The sequence below is a fragment of the Hippoglossus hippoglossus genome, chromosome 1 (assembly GCF_009819705.1).
Source record: "Hippoglossus hippoglossus isolate fHipHip1 chromosome 1, fHipHip1.pri, whole genome shotgun sequence".
Classification (NCBI taxonomy): domain Eukaryota; kingdom Metazoa; phylum Chordata; class Actinopteri; order Pleuronectiformes; family Pleuronectidae; genus Hippoglossus; species Hippoglossus hippoglossus.
Window position 1 is genome coordinate 5,256,695 of NC_047151.1, and position 24,485 is coordinate 5,281,179.

Here is a 24,485-nt window from a genome sequence, read left to right on the forward strand (position 1 = left end):
CTGTATCAGTGAATGAAGAAATAAATGGTTTCAATTTTCCATCTATCCACTGCTGTTAGATCTTTTAAGTGGGACCCAATCACAGAGAGAGTGAAGAAATTGGTCCCGAGCTGTAACTTGAACCGAACTCTTTGTAAAGCAGGAGTTTTTAACAGGAGTTTCATTCAAACAGATCTTGGGGGGAGTGTTCAAGCATTGTGTGCAGGAATTTCTTTTGTAGTGACTTGTTTATTTCTCCAGCCGCTAATCCCTATTTTGTTTTACATTCTTCTTTCTCATCCTCTCAACTTTCCGCTGTTCTGAAGAAATGTGAGTTCGGAGCGAAGTGAGGCGAGGAGGAAGCTGAGGGAATGCACAGGATTGGTCGATTCGCTTATGTACATCGTCCAATCCCAGATTGATTGTAAAGATGTTGACAATAAGGTTTGTGGATTTATTTAACATTAGACAATTGAAGCATTTTCCCCCTAGTTATCAATTTAGTTTTTTTTTTTAAGCAATAGCGACTAATAAGTTCAGGTATTTTTAAAAGAATAATTGAATTAAGATCCAGTGTATATGTTCCACTGCCAGTAGGTGATTTGGTGTAGTATTAATGAGAAACTTTGCAGGATTAGTTTCTATTAAGATTAAACAATATTAATTCTTCATTCTTTTTCTCTATCATCTCTTTTTTTCCACCAGTTGATAGAGAACAGCATGTGTCTGCTGAGGAACTTGTCCTATCAGGTTCACCGTGAAATCCCTGGCTGTGAGCGCTACCAGGAGGCCGCGCCCATCAACCAGGGCCCTGCCCCCTCCAGCCAGAAGGGCGGCTGCTTCAGCTCCCGCAAGGGCAAAGGTAAGAGAGAGAGAAATGTGCTGTATTTGTTTAGTCAGTTGGAGAAAGAATCAGGATTACTGTGATGTCACTGTTGTCAACTCTGTCTTACTCATCTAATACTGACACACACACACACACACACACACACACACACACACACTTGCACAAACACACACACACACACACACACACACACACACACACACACACACACTTGCACAAACACACTTGCACAAACAAAACCATTTGCTTGCACAGGAATGTGAACAATTTCCCCGACTGAGAGGAAGCTCATGCTCTCGCACACTGTGTTTCACTGAGAGTATTGATTACTTTTTCCTCAACTACACAACCCCTCTCTGCTGCTTTGTGGTTATTCCAGTATTAATTATAAAATGATTTTACAGTGACAAAGACCATCCCTCAACATTGATATTAATAATAATTCAGATACTGTGTCCTCCCTTCTGGCTTTCTTTGTTTTTGATATGTTTCTTGTTTTATTTAGATAAAATGAGGCAGTGTGAAATTTGTGTTTGTTTTCATTATCCATCCATCTTTATTGATTAACAAATTATTGTTGCAGTTTATGAAATGTCAACAGTTGGAAAATATTTTTTATCACAATTTTCTAGGGACCAATGTTTTGCATTTTGTCCTGGGAAATGACTGAAAGGATTTATTGATAATCTAAATATTTATTTATTCTGATGATCAACTAATCACAGCTTTAATATCCTATAAAAAAGATCATTATTAAGTAACAAGAACACTGAGTTGATGGTGGATTTTTTTTAACAGTGATCTCTAAAGAAAATAAGGTCACATTTACTGTTATCGGACTTTTACATGGAGCCAGACTAGATTTTACAATGTTATAAATGAGACAGAATATATAACTACTGTGTGAGAGAGAAGATTCCATCTAAAGAACCTGTTATGCCTCAAACTGAGTGTCCAGAGTGTTAACGATGTGTAATATGAAATTACCTGAACAGGTTTTTGCTTTGCTTTGACACCTTCACACTTGGCATGTCACATAATTGACTGGGGTGGTAGCAGTGCCTTTGTGATGTAATCAGGTGTTGACTGGGTGCCTCAGTTATGGCTGCTTTGCCCTTATCTTAATGCTCTCTCTTCCTCCTGTTTTGCCATCCTGTCCCTCTTCATCCCTTCCTTTTTTCTGTCTTCTCTCCTCTCCATGTTTCTCTCGTGTTTTTGCGCTGGGCTACAGATGAGTGGTTTTCCAAAGGTAAGCTCCTTACCTCTGTATGACGGCACTGTGCTTCTGCTGCCTGCTTTTGTTGTAGTAATAGCAGTAGTAGAGTAGCTGTAGCTGAGCTAACAGGTTGGTACTAACATGCACCCTTCTTTCTCACTGTGAGAGAATTATATTGAAATATTCAGATAATTACCTTCATCACTCGTTGGTCGGTTTCTATTTTAGTCTGACAATATACATCTAACCACAAAGATAGTTATTTTAAGGCTACAACCACACTACTAAGTTTTTATTTGAAAATACATCAACCCTGCTATGGAAATGCCTGACGTCCACTAGAGCGTAGATTGAGGTCTGGACGGACAAAAATGGAGATGTTCAGAAAAAACGACAAAGAAACTCACAACTGCTTGCTGATTGGGTCTTTTCGGTCACAACATTTGCCAGGCTCCTATCACAAGACCCCCTTTTGATAGAAAACAATTGGCATCAGCCTCGGCTACCACTGTAGAACGCAACATTGATAATCACTTACAGCTGTTGTGCAGTTAAATGCTGCATTTAAATTTAGACAGGGATTAAGACTGATTTCAAATGAATACGTAGTAGTATGGATGTAGACTGACAGTAAATACAGTTCTCCAAAATAATAATGATAAATCTATCATATCTTTTTTATTTTATGTGCTTGTAAGACTGTAATGTTGCTGCTTGCTTCCAGGTAGGAAAGATGAGGATGCAGCTTCAGATGTGATAGACATTCCAAAGAGGACCACGCCTGCTAAAGGTAAAGACTGGATCCGTTAACACGTTCACTGTATATATTGTACCAGGGAAAATAAATAAGCAGGTGCTAATAACCCTCATGTTCCTTCTGTCTCTCTTCTATACTTGTCTTCCCTTCTGTTTCTTCTGCTTATTTTTCACCAATCACTCCTTATGTCTTTACTCTCCACACTTCCCCTCCTTCTCCACCTGTTCTCCACGCACTCTCCCTCGTTTCCTGTAGGCTACGAGCTGTTGTACCAGCCAGAGGTGGTCCGCATCTATACCTCTCTGCTAAAGGAGTCTAAGAACCCCACTGTGCTGGAAGCATCGGCTGGAGCTGTTCAGAACCTGTGTGCCGGCCGCTGGACTGTAAGAACAACTATCTGCCTTTTTTCTTCTTTTTTTTTTTCAGAGCTCCCTGTGCTGAGTAACTATTGTCCCAGATTGAGGGAATTAGAGCAAACATGAATGACAATGCACGACTCTGGCTCCTTTCTCCAGGAACAAAGAGAGCTTAGACAATATCATGTAATTTTTGGAAATGGAGTAAGGCATTAATACGCAGCATTTACCCATGACGTTGCTTCTACTTTTGACTTTGAACATCCAAATGTTTTTGGAGAGGAAAAAATAAATAATAAAAATCTTTTGAATATTGTAAAAGCAGGTAAGTTAAGTCATAAATACTCTTTTAGTGGTTAAATCTGCTGCACGCAATTAGTGGGAGACGCAATAATCCAGGAAAAGGACTTTGAAATATTACTTAATACTTGCCGACCTCCAGTATTAATACTGTGTAATCATTCAGGTTTCTTTTGATATGATCATCTACAAAATGCTGTAAATGTGCTGTTTAATTTTAAAGCTATTATTGCAAATTTAGTCAAAGATGGTGCTTTGTGCACTTCTTTCCATAGTTATATTTCTGTTTGCAGAGGGAAGAAATAATCAGATCCCACTGATGGGAGACCACTTGAGTGCAAATGTGTGTTTTACCTACAAGGGGTGGTGAAGTGGTGAAGCCATTGGAATAGAGGCAGGGAGGCACCCTCAGGTTCAGCACATGTCATCAAGCAGATGATACAGACACAATGAAAACATCTGAATAGTGCACTTCATGTTCAGGAGAGTAATATCGGCATGTGTGATACCAGAGGCTGTGTTCACCTAGGGCAGGTCATCAGTCAGTCACACACTTATAAAGTAGCCCCTTAATTAAACAAAAATATATGTTTGTCTATGTTTAGTATGGGCGATACATCCGTGCCTTGCTGCGCCAGGAGAAGGGTCTACCCATGATGACTGAGCTGCTGGCACACGGGAACGACCGCGTGGTCCGAGCCATGTCTGGAGCCCTCCGCAACATGGCTATTGATGCACGTAATAGAGATCTACTAGGTGAGTGCTTTCTGTGTGTCTCAGTTGCATTACGTAAGAGCTCACACTTAAACATGGAATACCAGTAAGATTCATGGAAACCAGAATAATACTGAAATGTTTTAACCTCTCGTGTGTTGTTAGGAAAACATGCAGTGCCTCACCTTGTTGCCAACCTGCCCGGTGGGGGTCAGAGTCAGCCGGTGCGAGCGCTGTCAGAAGAGACGGTGGTGTCGGTATTGAGCACGCTTCATGAGGTGCTGGGCTCCAGTCTGGAAGCAGCCAAGATCCTCAGGGCCTCACAGGGCATCGAGAGACTGGTGCTCATTAACAAGGACGGGTAAGACGCTTCTCTGTTTCACAGTTTTGAATTTCTTCCTCTCCTTATAATATGTTTTTTTTTAATTCCGTCTCTTTGCCGTTCTGTCCAACAGTAATCGTTCAGAGCGGGAGGTGCGTGGCGCCGGCCTGGTGCTGCAGACAGTGTGGGGATACAAGGAGCTGCGGCGCACTTTGGAGAAGGACGGCTGGAAGAAGACCGACTTCATGGTCAACCTGAACCCTCCCAGCAACAACAGCAGAGCCAATGGAGGATATGAGGACAGTACACTGCCACTCATAGACAAAGGTGAGGGAGTGAATGGCTCGTTGTTGATGTAGTGAAAGCAAAGTGTCCTCTTCCCATAGATCTTCTGTAAAGTTTAAGCTTCGTTTGTAAAGCAGCGTTAAGTATTTCTTATTTTTCTGTTCATTTGAATCAAAGCTTTATTAAGACTAATACCTGCAATATATACTAAGCTGACTATTGCTACTCCTTTAAAATGAATAACTGACTGTGATTTTGATATATTTTAAATTAAGTATTTGATCTCAGTTATCTGAATAATGATGAATTGATGATGATGTTTGGTATTTCAGTCCAAACTAAGATTTGTCTGATTTACTAGCAGCTTGTTCCTATATAGGCTCTTTGCAGATTTCAAAGAATTAACTATGAATTTTTTCTTAACCTGCTTAGCATGCAAGACATTTAAGGACCACAGTGGGGTATTTTAGATAATCTCAACTAGAGTTGTCCATCACCACACTTTGTTTAAATGTCTGTTATATGTGTCAAAGATCTTTATGCTTTTTGACACAGACTTAGAAGTTTCCTAACTTTAACTATATATTTGCAAATAATAGCTGGCTTGAATTCAACACTCGCACACCTACACACTTCTGTCTTTAGCAGGAGATGCTCTGGCTATCTGAGGGAACAGAAACATTTAACTTTGCAGAGAAACAGGGATAGTGATGCTCAGTGTGTTTGTGTCTTTGATACACAGGCGGCAAAGGGGATCGGGATATGATTCCAATGAATGACTTGGGACCAGGTGAGTGTGAAAACAGAGAACACACACACTAACACACATACCTGGGTTAGGGATTTGGGGATCGAGATTGAAATCAAGTGTAAATCTGATTCATACCGTAGAGTATGGCATGTAGTTGAATATATAGTTATACTTTTAGTCAACTAAATACAGTTGTTACACCAGAATGTAGAAGCTCTGCTGCAGGCACGCAGACACACACTGTGTGAACAATAGACATGCAGGAGACGGAACAGATTAGTGATGCAGCCGTCATGAGCTACATGTACATCCAGTGTTGCCCGCAAAAAAACACCCACTGACATCTGGCTTTTGTCTACAATGTGAATTTTATCGGCTCCGGCTCCGATCGGCTGTGTTGGAAACATGGCACCGTGAACGTTTGTGTACTCACTGTTTTTAACATCTTGGGAACAATGTGCGAGAGCCAATTGTTTTTTTTAATTGTGTCATGCAAAATGCGACACTGGCCGGACATACCAACACAAATATTGACCTCTGGGTTAACATATTTTTCTCCTTGAAGATGCCTACTCCACACTGGACCAGAGAGGGAGAAGAAACACTCTAGATAATACACTCGAACCTGCTGACAAAGATGCAGTACAGGTAACCACTGGCCACATGTGCACACACACAACACCCCCCCCCCCCCTACATACATTACCCTGCATGACTGCACCTTAAAGCAAATTTACCTAACATCCTTTAATTTGAACATAAGCTCTATTACATACGACCTACACTTCACCTGCAACACATGATTGTGAGAATTAAAAGTACAGATGAGAGCAGACTTTTTTTTCACAGCAGAACGGTTTCTCACAGGATGTAACTCTGTTGCACACATTTTCCAGTGAATTCAGGAAACCTTAGTGTAGTCTGTAGAGCAAAAGCTGTCAGGAGGAAAAAAATGTGGAAGTCGTAGGGAAAAGATTAATCATCTGGCACGTACACATCTCTTGAACTCCTAGATTTCTTAATATATTCAGCAATTTAACCTCAAATTAATATCGCAGTATTTGTCACTTTTGGAACGTGACTGTACCTGTATCACAGTATTACTTTATTATTTTCAAATTTTGGGAGGAAAAGCATGTCCATCTTTCCATCTCTTACTAGTCTTGTCGTATATGGTGTGGCAGCGGTTAACGATGCCTGGAGTGACACCAGTGAGGTTTTGGAACATGCTCCACTGGGGGTGGTTATCCGCGTGCTGGTGTAGGTGCGGATGCACGTTGCCACCTCATTTACGGACATGACGTTTTTTAAGTGGCAGCACAGGTTGCCGGTGTTTCCACCTTTCGCTATCGCAAAACAGCGACAACGTTTACATAACAGAGTGTGGATACCTGACCTTATTCATTTATTACAGTGATTAAGGTATCGCACAATTTATGTTGTGTCACTTTGGTGATGACTATGACACCCCTAATACAGTATCTCCACCTTAAAGGGATAGTTTACCAAAAAAGGAAAATTCACTCATTATCTACTCCCCACTATGCCGAAGGAGGGGTGGGTGAAGTGTTGAGTCCACAAAACCCTTTTGGAGTTTCAGGGGTAAACTTTGTTGCAGCAAAATCCAATACAATTTAAGTAAATGGTGACCACTCCTTCAGACGTAATAAAACAACAGAAAAAACATAACATGCCTCCATACTGCTCCTGTGGTGTCATCCAAGTGAATTTTCATTTTTTCTGTGAACTATCCCTTTAAGCTGAAAACAGAACAGTGTGAATGAACATGCTCACACACAAACACAGAACTCACATACACAATTCATGTCTCATTAAAGCACTGTGGTTGATGTGACTTGCACATATATCTCACTGGTGTTCTTTTTTTCCCCTGAAACACGTCAAAAATTAACAAACCTCTCTAACCCCTTTTTCTCTTCTCATTCGATGCCTTATTTCCCTCCACTTTTTCTCTCCATCTAACTTCTCCTCTGTTTCTTTTCCTCTTATTATTCACGTCGTTCACACTTAACCCTCTTCCTTTACTCACCCCCTCATCGCTGTGTGCCTTGTTTCTGTCTCTCTCCTCTTTCTGTCTGAATCTATCACACACTCCTCCTTTCTCTCTCTCTTTCTCTCTCTCAGGGAGGGATGTATGGGGAGAGGCAGGCCTCTTTGCCTCTAATGGATTCTTACGATGGTTAGGCTACACCCACTGTCACACTGCATGTCAGCGCATGGTATGTGTGTCCCCCCGGCTGCTGCTCTCAGCTCACTGTATGGCCTGATATCTTGTGTTGTGTAGTACAACTGTGACTGTGTTTGACAATGTTTTCACTGAGCTTCCATAATACTGTATTTGAATGTGTTGTTTTTGCTCCCCCTGCTGGTGAAAAGTGTCAGTGAACTTTATTTAAGTTCTCCTCAGATGTGTTTTTTTTCTCACTGCACAGTTTGTGTAATTTTTGTCTGAAGTGTTGTAACGTTGTTGCCTGCAGCCAAGGTTATGTACCGTACTTTTCCTGTGAATCTTAATTTTCAAACATGTGATTCTTCCCACTCGAGTGCCTCACGTTAGCCACTGCGCATGATCAGTGCCCTCACTGGTGGCCTCTTCTTCTCTTGCAGAAAAACTGATTGTGTGCATCACAAGACGACAGCCTCCTCCCACCTACTGCCCTTGCTGAACTGACGATGGGGGATCACCACGCTGCCGATGGGATTAACACTCAACTCTTCTGTCCCTCCTCACTCTTTTTGCAGCCCATCTCTCTCTCTCTCTCTCTCTCTCTCTCTCTCTCTCTCTCTCTCTCTTTGTTACATTCCTCCCCTGCGACTGACACACTAATGAAACCACATGGAAAACTGAGGGGGAGCTACACTCCCTGTGGACTAGCGGATGTGACACTATGACCACTTTAAGCTCTGCGTGACCCTAAACTCCAAAAAAAAGAAAAGATGCTTACCACTCGATCAGATACTGTGGCAAAAACACTACATCACTTCACAACAACACTACGACTTGGACAACACTAACGCTCATCGGGCCTCATCTGAGGACTTTTGTATCTCTTGGAGGTCGGAGCTTAGACTTATTAAACGCATTAAAATGAACCGGGATCGGAACAGGACACTTTTTGGTGAAACATAAAAGGCTATTACACTCTGTTTTGATCAAACTGAGGGAATGTTTCTTTTTTTCTGATTGTTAAATATGACAAAAAAAACTTCCTACCACTGAGAACCAATGTTTATCAAGTAATCAGATATGTGTAAACCTTCTGCTTCTGTGTTGGTAGTGGTTGCTAATCTTTTTGCTTTGCTCTGTACCACAGTAATGTACATGTGCCAAATGACACTGCTACTGCTGCGACTGCCAATATTGAATGCAAGAACATCACACACACACTCTTTTTAACAGCAGCTACATTGAAATGTCAGCTGTTTTGTTTTGTACGCAGTGTTCGTCAGTGACCGACCATCCCCTAGGTGCATGCGAATGCTGCATAGTTCTGTATTTGATTGTGATCTGTAGATATAAAGGGGACAGAAATGGAGCGGAGGAATAGACATTACGTCTGTACTATGTTTCTATCTTTCTGTAACATGTAAGCCTCTTTGTAATTCTCTGGGCGATATCACGGGATTCATTGGGTCCATCTCATTGTCCATAATCTTTATGAATGTGTACATACAAGATGGTCTCGAACAGTGGGCTAACTGGAGTGCCTCGCTCATTCAGGATAGGTCTGATGGGTGTGCTCAACATGACATTGGTAACCAATCAAAGAGTCTTTTTCTCAGCAGGTTCCTAATTGGAATAATACTGTATATGGAACTCAGCAGTTTTCTATTCTGCAAGATGATGGAAGATGTGAACTTGTATGTATGTAAGAGTTGATTCTTTTTTTTTTTTAACGAGGTATAAAACTCTTGAGTTCTGTATCATTGACTGCTTCACAAACCCACAGCCTGCCTGGCTTTACGACTTCAGACCAGTACATGGGAGATGACACAGCACTGTCTGCTTTTGTTCCAGTGCTCGTTCTGTAGACAAATGCCTATTCCTAGTGCAGAGTGAGATGTAGATACTTACGGAGTGGTAGATTTAAAGAAGCACTGGGGAGGCTAATGTGTGTCTCTCCCCCCCCCCCCCTTATGTTTTATTTGAACATTTTCTGAGTTGTCCATGCCAACTGAAACACTACAGAGGAAGCCTCAGTTTCTCAAAGTAACACGTTGCCTTTGAGAGCGGACCGACTAAAAGACGAGAGGAGCGTGAGGGTTTGTGGTAGAAAATCTGTGTAAGGAGGCATAGACCAGAATTTGCTATTAGATAAAGTGGAGAAAAAAATAAAAGCACATTAAAACTATATATACAAGAGAATATTTGTTAATTTTAATGATTTTATATACTTTTTTTGGATATTCTGATTTGGGTTTAATTGTTTTGGGTGCTCTGGGTGAACGCATATGCAATCAGTTTTTATGTTTAGATTGAAAACTTTGAGTTAATGTCTTAAATGCAGAATACGTTAGCTAAACAAAATCCTCCAACAGTCATCACATACTGGAACACTAATGGATAAAAACACAATCTGATTCTGGACTACACCTTAATCTCTTTGCCTTGGCTCTTAAAAGTTGCACATTCTCATTTATGAATGAATTATGTAACTAGCAATACTGTTTTTAATAAAAAAGAAAATGATTTCTCGGAGCCCCTTGTTTTTTTTTTTGTTGATCACACCACTTCGTGATGGGTGACCCGTCCAGAAGGTGGCGCTGTCAGTCATCGCCTCGGTATCTCAGGTGAGGAGGAGACGTGTTCAGCATCCAGAGCCTCTGACTTTATTTCACAGGTTTAGCTCAATGTCGCTTGAATTGAAGTGTAAAACACAAATCTACTGCGACAGGGAAATACTGGTAAGTGCCCTTTTCCAGCTACGAAGCTTTAGCCCCAATGTGTGAATTTTACTATAAAGTTAGCTAACTTGCTAATTAAATAGTTGAAGTTACACTGTTTTAAAGTTCAAATAACGTTTATAAAACCTAATGGGCTACATTTTTTAAAGAATCATTTGTGAATATAGTGGTCATTGCATATTTAATTACGCTGTTGAACAACCCCCCCTCCCCCCTTCTCTGCTAATAAGTTAGCTAGCTACCAGCCGCATAGTGTTTAATTATGCTACTAGCTGTATTTTACCGTCTAACTCATTGTGGAGATGATTCGTCAAGTTGAAGCATGTGGCTAAAGCAGGCGCCAGAGGTAAATATATGAGTTTGACTGTAAAAGTAAAGATGTTTAAAAATCAAGTTCGTCAATGCTAACGTAGCGCGAGCGCAGCTCTACTGCACCACGTGCGGCCGAGCCATCACCTGCTATCATAATAAAGTGAACCGAGCCGTGCCGAGCCATACTCAGCTGTAGTGACATTACAAAGTCCCAGAGTTTATATTTGCACACAGTTACCTCCTTGTTCATTATAATCAAGATGTTGGTACAAGTTTATTCATGAGGATTCTTGAGATGAACCATCTCCTTAAAGGTCTAGCCCTAATAGACAAACAAAAAAACTACATTTACTTAATAGAAAAGACAAAATATAATAAACAATCAACTTTTCAACAAAGACTTCACTCCAACATCATAATGATAAGTGACGTCCTGAACTTAACCACTAGAGGGCCATTTAGAGCCCCTGAACAAATGCTTGGCCAGCAAATGTATAATAAGTAATAGACATGAATGCAGATAGAAGAAGTGTCTGGAAAAGGCTGATGAAAAGACAGCACAGAGTCGCTTATCATGGCTGCACAAGAACAGGCGCTGAGCACAAGACTCCTCCAAAGGTGGTTGAGAAAGAGCGAGCTAAGATCTTGCGGGACTTCCAGATCCAGACAGATAAATGGTGATGGTTGACAAACCGCAGAAGACGGCAGCTATGATAGATGTAGCGATCTCACGGGACAGCGACATCAAGAAGAATAAACACGAGAAGCTTGAAAAATACCAAGGGCTGAAGGAGAAGCTAGAGAATTTTTTTTAAAGTGAAGGCAACAGTGGTGCCAGTGGTAATCGGAGCACTCAGGGCTGTTAACCCCAAACTGAGAGAGGGACTGCAGCCGATTCCAGGAACAGCATCTGAGATCTCTGTCTAGAAGAGGGAAGTCCTAGGAACTGCTAACTTACTGCAAAGAACCCTCAGGCTCCCTCTGGTAGAGGACGTGAGCTTGAAGGAAGAAATTCAAGACCACCAGCCTAGGGCTAGTGTGGATTTTTGAATGTAGACACGTTGTATACAGGTATAGCTTCACCTGAACATATGCAAATATAGGTAACGTACCACTAGTACCACGAGTGAGTGTTCTGGATCTTTGTGTCTTCGTCCATAACAGTTTTTATCCTTCATTCTTGTCCTCCACCTTTTTCTGTCCTCCCAGTTCCTATGTGGACATGCGGAGGTACTGGTGGCCCGGCTTTGAGATGCAGCTTGTGGGAGAGCTGCAGAGACAGCAAAACAACTCCCAGTTCTGTGATACCCTGATACAAACGGAGGGTGAGCCGTACAGCTTATAAAAACACAATGCTGATGGAGCACACGGTTTAAATTCAAGTGAAACCAAATATATAAACTTATTTTTTAATCACCTCTTTTTTTTGTGAAGGTATTTCAGTGCCCGCCCACAGTTGCGTTCTTGCAGCACTCAGCCCTTACCTGTCTTGGAAGCTGTCGTCCTGCCCATCTCCTCCATCCGGCCAGAAGTATCAGCTCCAGCTCCAGGCTGTGAAGGCCCAGACCCTGCTGAAGCTGGTTGGTCTGCTATACTCTGGCGAGCTGGAGGTAAAAGGGAGCGTGGAGCAGAATGACGTGCTGGCGTTAGCCCGCCAGTTTGGGATCACAGATCTCAAAGAGGGGGGAATATGGAGGGCAGAACCCCAGGAGAGGAGGCGGAAGAATCCCGAGAGTGAAAGACAGAATGGCTTTCAAGCAGAAAAGAGAAGGAAGGATGAAAGCAGGACAATGAAAGATGCACAAATTCAAGCTGAGATGGCTGAAAGGAAGGATACAGATGCTCCAGCTGAAAAGAGAAGTTGTACATCTACAGGAACACAGACTGTTAAAGCTGCTGAAAGGTCATTGGTCAGGTCTATTGATTGCTCCACACAAGCTACACCTCCAACCCCAGAGCCTGGAGCTCAAAGTTTGGATTTTCCTGTCATGTTGCAACCCCAAAGCATCACACATGTTAAACAATTTTCCTCCATGTCTTGCCCAGTCATTCCCAGCATGCACAGTGGTGCACCAAGTGATGGAAACTCTCCATTAAGCAATTCCTGTAGAATTGTGACCGATAGCACGTCAACTCCAGCTTTGTCCAGCGACATGTTGACCTTCCGGCTCTCTCTTGATGATGACTCAAACTCCCAAAGGCATCAGGAAGACCCCACCGTCCAGCAGTTGTCTGAGTTTGAGGACAGCGTACAGGTTTTGGCAGAGGATGGGACAAACCCTGAGAATGGAAAAAGAGACGGTGAGATGGCTGACAGCAGACAAGATACAGAGCAGCCAAGCCAATTTAACAGAGATGAGACACCAGAGGAAGAAAGAGAAAAGTCTTCAGACAAGAGGCACGTCTGTGTCGGGATGAAGAGCCTGGCCAAGATGAAACAGATGCAGGAGATGACAGAGACCACTCCGATTTCTGTCAAGGTTAGTTGTGTACATAAACTCTGACACTACTGTATATTATCACCACTGACACATGCACCGTCCTCCTAAATCTCCTGACAGTCAAGAGGGGCTTTATGTGAGAACGCATCCTCCACACGATTCCCTGCAAGCGAGTGGATATGTTGATGATGTTTCGACAAACACAAAAATGAAAAAACAAAAAAGGATACAAAAATCTCAGAATTATAAAGCAGAGCCGTACATGGAGAAGACATAGACTAAGATGTCAAGAGAGCTTTAAGTGATAAGGGCAGACACCAGTGTTGATTTGCTGCAAACACATTTTTAAAATTTAAAGTTTTTAAATTAAAGTTTACTCACATCTCTATTTTCCCTTCCACGCTTCAGTTCATGAAAAAAGAAACGCAAGGAAAGGAAAATGTATTTTCATGACAAAGTTGTCACGACTTGAATGTGATGTGTTTGTGATGTCTTCTGAGCGCCTTTAACTCTGCGTTCTCATCGTTGCGGTGTTTTCTTCCCTGCGTGCAGGTGAAGCTGAAGAGGAGGACCACAGGAGAAGTGTGGGAGGTGGTGAGTGGGCAAGACACACATGACACCCTGTCAAGTTTCACCTCACTGAAACAGGTGGATAAGTATGACCATGAATCTATATATGATTTGACAAGATGATATGGTGTGTTTAAAATAACATGAATTTATTATAATGTCCAGTATGAGATGGACAATGCGTCTTTTTGGCGCAGGGCAGTGTTTTGACAGAATAACAAGTGAAGCTTATAGAAGACAGCCACCCACACATTCATCATGCATTGTGTATATAAGATGTAGGTGTTTTATCATAAACAACAATATACATTTAACCTTGAAACTAATGTTACTACAGCTACAAAGCTGGGTCATATTAACTCCCCTGCATAACATCAATAAAAGCTTTAATAGCTAAAAACATGCCCTCATGTTATGTAAACCACAGTTTATTACCATATATTGAAGTTGAAAAAATAGAATAGTGAAAAATATTTTTCTAAATCAATTTTCAACACAAACATTTAACAATTGCTTTGTTACGTCTGCCAAAGAAAATTGACACCCCCCTCCATGTGTTTGTTAGCAAGATTAGGCAAATAATACTGGACTGATTACCATGAAACTAGGTGGAAGGAAAGAACTCATCACATATTCATCGGATCTGGGCTACAGGTCAAATTAAACAAAAATAAAAGCCGACAATTAAACTTTGTTCACGTTTCGAGATGAAATGTTTTTCAACACTTTCATTGATTTCTCACAGTATTATTCATGGCTCTTTGTGAAAATAATCAGGCATGTTTAGAGGATATTTATGAATGTGTGCAATTTGGTGCAGATCCCAATAAAAACCTGGTCAAGTGAATTTAAATACATAGTTTCATAAGGGGACTGTTGGGCCTTGGTTGAGGTGCATGCTCTTCTGAGTGACAATCTAGTTTCCAAGGGTTTTGTTAGCCAATGCAAAAATGAATATAGTAAGCAAAACGGACCTAAGTATGTTTCAAAGAATATCCCAAAAGAAGCACAGTCTGAACTGTACATGTGGGGTTAGCAGAAAACAGTTATAAATGGTAATGTTTTTGTGAATGACCCCATTTTATATTGGAATCTTATTTTCACCCTGAACCTAACAGAAGATCTGCTTCTTTCTCACACCTTCTTCACTCGTCTATAGGACAAAACGCCAAACACAGAGGTTTTAAACGTCCCACCTCCTCCCTCCACTGTCCAGCCAAGCTCAGTGCAGAATCCAGACTCCCTCTTTCTTCAGTCGGCCACCACCAACTCCCCCAAATCACCACCTCACCCCAATACTTCCTCTGACTCCCAAGTGCCATCTAGCAACTGCTTCACCCCAAACCAAAACGATGGCATCGAGGCCTCCCCACTCCTCCAGGGTCAGGGCTCTGTAGAGGAGTCCGATGAGCAGATAGAAAAGCTGCTAGAGGACATCATGATGGGCCTCAACATCCTGCCCAACCTGGAGAGGGACTGCAGGGGGTCTCATCACGGTCAGCAGAGCCAAGGCGGAGGATCGTCTGTCTGCAATATCCCTGTTACACATAAAGAAGCAGGCCACAGTCATATGCACGCTGGTGTCAGCACAGCAGGGTGTGTGTTTTACCAGGATTTGGGGACACCAAATTGCTCAACAGAAACAGGTATGTAGATGCTTTAGTTTACTTTAGATAAGTTTTGTTAGTTAACAGAAAATCACAAAAACCCAAATAATATTTACTAACATTTGAGACAAAAAAAGCACAAAACTGAGAATCGGAATGAATAAGAATTGATTTTCACATTACTTTAGTTCTTGTTTGATTTCCTGTCGATTGATTGTTTCAGCTTATTTTAAGCACAGAGCAGTCCTGTCAAAATAACTCAGAATCTTGTATTGCCTGGTACACTCACTTCTTATTCGATTACACCAACAGACAATCTAAGGCTACATCCATAATAAATATTAAACCTGTCCACACAAGCTGTTTTAGCTCAGTCTCAGTATTAATCTCTGTTCATACTGAAAATGCATGTTGCATGATCATTAATGTTCACTGTGTATGTGCGTGCCAGTGTGAACAGGTAGCGGACAGGTAGCGTCTCCATTTTTGCCGGTCCATACCACACAGCCCCGGAGTTTTCAATCTAAAGCGGCACCAGCGGCGTTTCCAAAATGTTCTATTTTAGGCGGTTGAAAACTCTAGGGTACTGTGGTCGGCAAATGTAAACGTAGCAACAGTGATGCGTTGTAATACTAAAATGTAGTGGTATGGATGTAGCCTCTATCCAAATCCACCACCCTAACATTGAACCACTGCAGCTTTGGTAATTCATGATGGACTGATGTCAGTCTTCCCACCTGTTGTACAGGTATCCCCTGTTGTTTCACAGCTCAGAACCTGCCCAGCTGCTCCGCACTTTCATCTGTTCTACCAGACCCTGCCCTGATCCAACAGCAGCAGGAGTTCTCTTCACAGTATCACTCATCTGTCAGATCCATGTGGCAACGAGATGGAATGAACCATCAGAGAACGCCACTGTCCAAAACTCAAGAAAGTGTATGTCCTGCAGCACCTACAGCAAGATCACTCATACCCTCAGCTTTCTTCTCCACTGTGCAGAAAATAAATTACCCCGCATTCCAGGAACCGTCTTCACGACCAAATCTGCACAACTTTGACATCTTCCCTCTGACAAATGGAAATGATCCACAGTCCATTCATACTCTGCCCTTACCTTGCATGGCTGATTTCCGACTTCCTCGATGTCTCTCTCCCTTAGAGCCGTGTACTTCATCAACAAAATATCAGTTTGTCCTCAACAACTCAATGAATATTGGCAATAAATTTCAGCAGCAGCCATCTCTACAAAGGCGACCCTGGCTCGCAGGTAACCCTGGATCACTGCAGTTCCCTCTGAGTACAATTACTCACAGAAAAAATGAAAGTGCGTCTTTACCACAGGATATAAATGGCCGCTGTTGGTCAAAGCTAAGACAAGAACATGTGGAGTTGAATCAGCCGAATGGAGGAACCTGGACAGGATCTTGTACTGCGAAAGAAGTGGCCGAGAGAAAAACGGCATCTGCTGATCAACCAAATCCTCTGGAGCTTAAATCTAAACCCAGGAAGATGAAAGAACTTGACACTACAGGTGTTAAAGTCGCACGTAAAAGAAAGAAGACAAAGTCCACCAGTCATCAGCAAGATGCTGCTGGTTCTATATTGACATACAAAGACGTGAAAATCAGTGATGCAACAAAGAGCAAAATCAACTTGAGCATTTGTCAAGTCAGTTTGTCAAGCAACAATGTGCTGGCGAAGGAAAGAGAAAAGGCTGCAGGCGCTTTGAACAGTCCATCCAAATTTGTTGGGAAACCAAATCAGTCGTCGTTCGTCACAGAAAGTCTAAGAAAGAACCGCAGGCGGTCTGGGTTGGACGCTGACCGAACTCCCATCAAAACCAGGGGTTTTGTAAAAATAATCCAAGAATCACTGAGTGAGACAAGCCCAGAAAATGTTGTAGCTGCACAATCTGTGGCCCAGAGAGTGGTGAACAAACAAGAAGTCGTACGGCGAAAACGTGGAAGACCTTCAAAGAAAAAACCTCCAGATCTTACTGCTCCAAACAACAACCCTGCTGTGGACAAAAAGGACAGCCACGATGAAGGAAGTCATCAGCAGACAGTCAGTTTGCCGAAGGACGATTTGGAAAAGGGGGACAAAACAAAGCAAAGGTGCAAAAAAAGGAGGCGGAATAGAAGTACAGAAGCAGGGGAGGTTCCACTGAAGAAGTCCATTGAGATAGATTGCCAACCTGAAGCAGACATTACTGACATAAACCCAGACGTAAGAATACCTGGGGTCAACAAACGGCCACGAATGGTTATTCTGAAGGAGTTTAAGAAGCTTATTAATAGTAAAAACTTAAAGATGAGGAAGTCAAAAGAAAACCAAACAAATAAACCTGAAAGAGCGGCAGAGAGTGAAGGGGTGGCTACCTTAGACAGCACATGTAAAGAATCGACTGAGGTGTTCGTGAAGGACGTTGACATTGTTCAGCCTCAAGACAGGAGAAGGAGTGAAGAATCTCAGGCCGTGGTCACAATCAATAAAAATCACAATCAAGTCTTCAACGAATCAACAGATGAGAAAAGTAAATCACAGCGAGAAGAAAGCGGCAGCTCTACGAGTAAGGAGACCAGTGTGATCTGTGGTGAAAAGCTACCGGCCTTTTCCTTTGATGCTTTGGAAGAAGTGTCCAAGTTATCAGCAGACAGGGAGCAGCCGCTGAAGAACCCTGATGAAGGTTAGACCTTTTGTTCTGCCCTTTTTTTGTTGTGTTCAGTGAAATTAAGAAATGTCATATCAAACACTTAGGAACTTAGTAACTGAACTCCAGCTAATGAACCATTAAAACATTTTTATTTGATTTATTGGTTTGGCTGAAAAACGTTGGTGTCATCTGGTGGTAATATGAAGAATTACACTTATTTAGCATAAAATGTGATTAGAACAATGTTATTTTAATGAAAAACAAGATGGAGACATAACTCCCTTTATTCAGGTATTAGTGGAACCCTGTTTAAAGGCTTAGTTCAGCCAGATCACAAACATATTCTACAGTTTAGCTTTAGTGGTATCAGTCCGAGTCCGAGGAAGTTCCTGAAAAGTATTACAACAATCCAAACATACTCCAATACACTACACTTATTACATAGCTTAATTATAACCAGCACAATGTCTACTCGTGATAAAGGTAGTGGTTGTGTAGTACAATGCACTCATGCAGGACTCGCACGTATGTGTTAATTATTCAACTGAAACACTTTTCCTTGACTTTTAATTGGGTGATGTCATGTGTTGCCTAACTGCATTATGGTTCCGTTAGGCTGTGTTGCTCGCAGAAGTTGAGCAGAGCTTAACTTTTCAGGTGGCAACAGAGGCACCAGCCAATCGAAGGATTCAATGTGAAAAAGGAGCCAGAGGCAGCTGGTGAACTTGGTGTGTGTTCATCTGAGTGTGGATTTTATTTCCTGTGCACTTATCCTAAACATTGTATTGACAGCTAGCATGACACAGCTGTGTTGTGTGTTGAAAACATATAACAGTATTTGTTGTTGTTGTTATGATGATCACACTGGCACCAAGCGTCTGGCACGCCCACTCTCAAGAGGTAACGCATCGCATACGTGTGAGTTCAGCATCTGTGAATATTTTTATTTCAGCTCAAACACTAATGTATCCCTATTCAAGTTAGATGTGTGGTCCCAACATAGAGGTCGGCTCTGTCTGGAAAACAACGAACAACTAAATTCTCTTACATAAATTTGCCATAATCTCTTTTCAGTTAAAAAACAATATTTTAAGCAACTGAGAAGTTTGGAGAGGAAATATGTTTTTGGTGGAACTGTGAATAAGTCACAGACATGACAAGTAACCATGAGACCCAACTACACAGCTTTTTTTTTTACATCAATCAGTGGCCATGTTTTGCATGTCGGACAAAAAGATGAAGCTTCACAAAATTAATCACTTAAAAAAGGCTCACTAACTTCGGAAAGTGACCGAATAATCTATCTTCATCTTTTTTTGTTTTGGCTGGAACAACCTATGATACAGGAGCGTCAAATACAACACAGCAGACTGCCGTCCAGGATGACGGCAGTGACCTGCCTCAGAAAGACAAACCCTCAGATGACTACTTGCTGCCCCAGACACTTGAGAGAACTGGTCCAGGTCTGTCCGATGCTGGTGGGATCAACAGGACCCCAGGCTGTGAGGAGGAAGAGGAGGAGGTGGATGTCCTGCTGTACTCTCCAGTCAAACTGCAGACCAGAGAGGATGGACTACACAACATGGAGATAATACCAGATGAAGAGGAGGAGGAGGAAGACGTGAATGAGATTGATGTGACTGGAGATGAGGAAGAGTAAAGTTCAGATACAGTTTTATGTTCTCTATGTTCTGATTGTATTAAGTTCACACAGTTGTGAAGTGTGTAAATAATAGATTTTCCAAGCATTTTTGTTGCTTTGTATCTGGAATGTATAATAAGCTTTGTACATGTAAGAATCAAAGGTTTATTGCATTCATTTCGTTCAGCAGACTACGTTGAAAGAGTTGTTTAGTTTTGATTAACAACATGTTGAAGCGTTTATACAAGTCTGAGAAAAGTTCTTAATGTTGTTTACATGTTTGTTAATGTAATAATTTTACATTTTGAGTGAAATATGAAAGGTCAGACTGTTAAAGATCAAAGGCACCTCAGTGTCGTCACATCTGTAACATAAACCTTATTCTGAGTCTGTATTTGTGTGAAAAACACGATTATGGCCATAATAAAAACGGTCTGTCTTTTCATGCAAGTGTTTTTTCCTCTGGCAAAACCACGGTTGTGTTCTCACTCCACCAGAGGGAGCGCTTCCTCTTCGCCCCCGTCTGAATCCAACTTTATTGACAGCGGAAGTCGTGGAGGAAACAGTACACACGTGTTTACGTTGCTGAAGGTTACAGAAGCAGCAGCCGGTAGAAGTCTGATCGACTGTCCGCTGTGCAGGCTCGGCAGGACGGACTGAGTGTGGCTGAAGGCGGCAGTGAGCAGCGGTGAAGCGCGGACATGGATCCCATGAAGGCCCAGCAGCTGGCGGCGGAGCTAGAGGTGGAGATGATGGCAGACATGTACAACCGGTAAGAGCTAAGATAAGCTAACTGCTCAGCTAGCTCTCTCTTATTAATGCTGCTACCACTAACCGTCTGATGGCCTTCATCGTAGTCTTCATCAAAGGTCCTGCAGAGGTCATCTAACTACAGATGTCACTATTAAGTCCCTCTTTGATCGAAGCCGGCTTTGATTCATTTTAATACCAGGAGCTGCATGTGACTCGCACCGTGTCACTGATCAGTGTAAAAAGTGCACAGATGTGGACAGCTGATGTGATCCTGCACAAGAATAAGAAGGTGCCTTAAACCAAATGAGAAATCCGGATATGATTTTGATTTGTAAAGCACTCAATCTTGCCCGATATAACAAATGGGAGAATTGACAAGGATGAATTAATGTTGAATATGTTTTGGCCTATATTTCTAACATTGTGCAGGAATGTGTTTAAAGTTGGCTACACACAGTAATGGCCCACTCAGCGTGTATATTCCAAATATATTAGGTCGGGTGATATGGGCCAAAATAATGGATTTTGCTCCAGAGTGAAGGTTGTAATTTTAAACTCGTCTTTATATGCAGAGAAGGACAAACACTTTATAAACAGCGAAACAGGACTGAGGTATATCAATATGTGTTTTTATCTATAATCACTCTGCTTGCACAATGCATGTATTATATTAATATATTTTGGACTTAAGTTACATTGTTAATAATTAAATAAGTATCTGTGAATCAGTAAAGCTTGAAACTAAAAATGTTTGAAACGTACAGTTCGTCAGTCTCCTGCGGACATCCTTTAACTCGGCCTTCGACAACACACTGATGACTGAGCCATCATGTACACTCTCAGTTTTGAGGTGGAAGGAGGGCTCTCTCAGGAACATCATTAGCTGAGTCCAACTGCGGTGTTTCAGTATTTTACAATCACTCACATTCAGATCTGTCAATAGTGATCTCATTTACACGTCGTTTCATGGACGGTTTGACTGTACAAGGGATCCCACTAATTCATCACTGCCCTCTCAAAGGAAAGCAAGCTTTTGAATGGGATGACTCTGCAAATCACTGAGCAGACATTATAATCAGATGGTGATGGAATGATTTAACCAAGTGGATTTTTTTTAACAAGGGGAATTCAGCTTGATGCTTTTTGTTGCCATCTCACATTTTTCCATTCTTGATGGACCGGACTGGTGAAGTATGACCCGCTGTACTAGTGTAAAAGGTACAGAGGTTTAATTATGATATGGGCCGCCATCAGGGAGTGTAAAGCAGATGAACAATTGTTTTAGAGCTTGTTATTTGAAGTTGAGTTAGCGACAGGATTGTGGATGGAGTGGAGATGAAGCTTCGGTCCGGTTGTTTAAAGGTGGAAACGAGAACTGAACCAAGATAATCTGAGGGGAACTCATTTAATGCTGTATGTAGACAGCTGTGGATGTGAAAGCAGGACTGCTCTGTATCCAGCTGTGGGCAGATCGTAAGCTGGCCATCGTAAGCTGACTGTTTTTGATCATATCAGTCAAGAGCAGTATTTCCATCCTCCTGTTTTTATATGCATTATCAGTTAGCCGTACGTGAAGCATGTGACTGCCATGTCTACTAAAGAGAACATGGAGGAGAAGCATCAGATCTTTCAGACTTCATGACACAAATGTCCCATTTCTATCTTGTTTTGTTATTTTCTGTATTTTAATTACTCCATCTTGTCGTGCCGCCTTCTTCTGCGTTTATTTCTTGATAACTGACTGATACATTTTTGCCATAATATCCACAACGTGAGAGAAAGGAGTTTGAAATGGCATTATCTTTTACGGATCTTTGTCAAAAGTCTAATATTTACAACACATGCATCAAATGAAGAACTTAAAGTTGTGTCAATAAACAAATGACAGTATGATTATTGGTGGGTCATCAAGTTAAGATGCTCAGGCACAATGGAATACCCTGGTAAAAGAGTTTTCACATTAAATCATATTGATCTTTACAAACAACAGTTGAAGAACATGACTGACACCTGGCTTCCTTTTCTCACAGAATGACCAACGCCTGCCACAGGAAGTGTGTACCGCCACACTACAAGGAGGCGGAGCTGACAAAGGGGGAGTCGGTGTGCCTGGACCGCTGCGTGGCCAAATACCTGGACCTCCATGAGAAGCTGGGTCGCAAGCTGACAGACCTCTCTGTGCAGGACGAGGAACTGATGAGGAAAGCAGCTGTCGGCGGCGAATAGAGACACTGATGAAGGAAATGACATGTGGCAGGGGGGCGGGTGTTACCGGGTTACGGGATGGGTTTAGCATGTCTGGTTTCTATGCAATGAGAGACTGGTGTTTTAATGTAAAGGGTGGATAAACTTAAAAAAACAAAACCGTTAAATTAATGTTGAGACAAACTGCAGATGGGGTTATAGGACGCAGTGGAACTACTGCATATCTTGAAACTGCTCAGAGCGTCCACCGGCGTCTTTGGACCAGTCCGATTCGTTTGGTCCTCAAGCAGTCAACTGCAAACTGAATGGAGAGAAGAAAGACCTGGGACATTTAACGTTTATTTAAGTCCCACTTTGTGCTTGTTTTCAGCTGCTTTGCTGTTGCTGCTGAACCTTTGTGATACCAACCATGTGGTACTCGCAGCCGGTTTAAACAAGCACTATTGATCTGAAATCAACCTTCGATCCTAAGTCGCTCTTTGAACAGTTTTTCTTTGTGAAAGGGCTGAAAGTAAACACGGGCCTCTTCTCAAGGTTGCACCACATCTTGATATTCAGGTGGAGTTGTCTGTTATGCAGACTAAGTAGTATTACTCCTGTTCAAAACCTTGAAATACAGCAAATCAAATACAGATACATGGATCAGGGTGTGCACTGAATTAATTATGTGAAAGTATGGTGCGAGCCAACACAAGTTTTTACACACTAGAGCCTGACTGATAATGATTTGGGGACTAATGCTGATATTGAGATGTGAAAACATTTCAAATAGATCGGCCCATATATATAAAAAAATTGGCAATGATTCCTTATATATTATCAAACTCTTATTAGAAAGAAATTGAGTCGTCATATTTTACAGTTCAAACATAAACTTCATTATAATTGATTATGAATAAAAATCAAATACAAGTAAATAAATACAACTTTTCTGAATTGTTTATTCTGTAAAATAAAACGTTTTCAAAGAAACTGACTAAGTTTACGTGGACATAAATTCTGATATCAGTCTGATTAAGACAATGGTCTGAACAAGTCACTGTCATGTAATGGACTTTTTGAAGCTGAAATGGGGCGTCCTTGGAATAAACAATCAAATTAAGACGTGGAGTATTCTGACCTTAGTCCCTTTATGTATAGGTCTTAACCCCATAACATCCTATTACAGTTTTCACAGCATTTTGTGACAGCTACCAGCTGCTTTACGACACATGCCCTGGGTGGAAACAAGTCGGAGAAACAAAAAAGAGGTGTAGCTTTTGGGAAATTCCAAAGAAGACAACCCAAACGGTACATGGTAGCATCATACATTAAACTATTATGTGTTGGGGTTTTGAAACTGGGGGAATAACGTCAGACGCTGTGAGTCATGTCGGGCTCTGCTCTGTGACTTGGCAATGAGAATATGATTGAAATGTTCTATTAGCAGCTCATGGTCGTGTTTTTCTGAATAAAGTCAATAATCTGAACATAGATGTCCATGTAAACAAAGTCAGTGATACTCACTGTGAAAGGTTCATATCAACTGATATAGTCAGTCCATATATCTGTCGGGCTTTACAACGACACTCTGCATAGTTTACTTACAGACCCAGACTCGTAGCCTGGTCATTGTGGTTACATGGACTTTAGTGGAAGACAGACTGCACTTTGATCATTCGTCATGTCTGTTGTGCTGTATGTCAGTGGACCATGTTTTACACTGTGATGTTTTTTTTTTTCCTGTTGTTTTTCACTGTCATTAGTTACTCTGATTAAACAAAGTCCAACTTGATGTGAACTTGAAGCTGCAGTCATTCGGGGTGTGCTCAGGACTAAAGCCTGGTCCTGTACCTTTAAGAGAAGCTCC

At 41.6% G+C, this 24,485-nt stretch overlaps 3 protein-coding genes across 14 annotated transcripts in view; all 3 read left to right on the plus strand.

Moving 5' to 3' along the window:
• ctnnd1 (catenin (cadherin-associated protein), delta 1) overlaps window positions 1-10,245 on the plus strand; it is a 30,605-nt gene extending 20,360 nt beyond the window's left edge. For 5 of the 11 annotated variants that reach the window (XM_034593537.1, XM_034593485.1, XM_034593494.1 and 2 more), the window contains 12 exons: window positions 306-423; window positions 685-841; window positions 2,058-2,075; window positions 2,767-2,832; window positions 3,055-3,182; window positions 4,061-4,211; window positions 4,335-4,530; window positions 4,625-4,818; window positions 5,519-5,566; window positions 6,093-6,175; window positions 7,673-7,727; window positions 8,156-10,245. In XM_034593537.1, coding sequence (XP_034449428.1) covers window positions 306-423; window positions 685-841; window positions 2,058-2,075; window positions 2,767-2,832; window positions 3,055-3,182; window positions 4,061-4,211; window positions 4,335-4,530; window positions 4,625-4,818; window positions 5,519-5,566; window positions 6,093-6,175; window positions 7,673-7,727; window positions 8,156-8,214 — 1,273 coding nt within the window. In that variant the 3' untranslated portion in view covers window positions 8,215-10,245. Of the gene's footprint in view, window positions 1-305; window positions 424-684; window positions 842-2,057; window positions 2,076-2,766; window positions 2,833-3,054; window positions 3,183-4,060; window positions 4,212-4,334; window positions 4,531-4,624; window positions 4,819-5,518; window positions 5,567-6,092; window positions 6,176-7,672; window positions 7,768-8,155 lie in introns of all 11 variants that reach the window. The other 6 variants (XM_034593561.1, XM_034593529.1, XM_034593569.1 and 3 more) reach the window with 4 other exon arrangements.
• Window positions 10,246-12,810: 2,565 nt separating this feature from the next.
• Window positions 12,811-20,012, plus strand: LOC117766444. Of its 2 annotated transcripts, none has more exons than XM_034593464.1 (6): window positions 12,811-13,245; window positions 13,759-13,854; window positions 14,936-15,422; window positions 16,132-18,069; window positions 19,383-19,763; window positions 19,827-20,012. In XM_034593464.1, exons 1-5 carry the CDS (start codon window positions 12,823-12,825, stop codon window positions 19,694-19,696), a joined length of 3,258 nt encoding a protein of 1,085 aa, XP_034449355.1. In that variant the 5' UTR covers window positions 12,811-12,822; the 3' UTR covers window positions 19,697-19,763; window positions 19,827-20,012. The 2 variants fall into 2 exon arrangements, with proteins under 2 accessions (XP_034449355.1, XP_034449364.1); XM_034593473.1 differs by having other exon boundaries at window positions 16,153-18,069.
• A 221-nt stretch (window positions 20,013-20,233) lies between these two features.
• Window positions 20,234-24,409, plus strand: timm10 (translocase of inner mitochondrial membrane 10 homolog (yeast)). Its single transcript, XM_034593708.1, has 2 exons — window positions 20,234-20,450; window positions 22,462-24,409. Exons 1-2 carry the CDS (start codon window positions 20,380-20,382, stop codon window positions 22,655-22,657), a joined length of 267 nt encoding a protein of 88 aa, XP_034449599.1. The 5' UTR covers window positions 20,234-20,379; the 3' UTR covers window positions 22,658-24,409.
• Window positions 24,410-24,485: the final 76 nt, after the last annotated feature.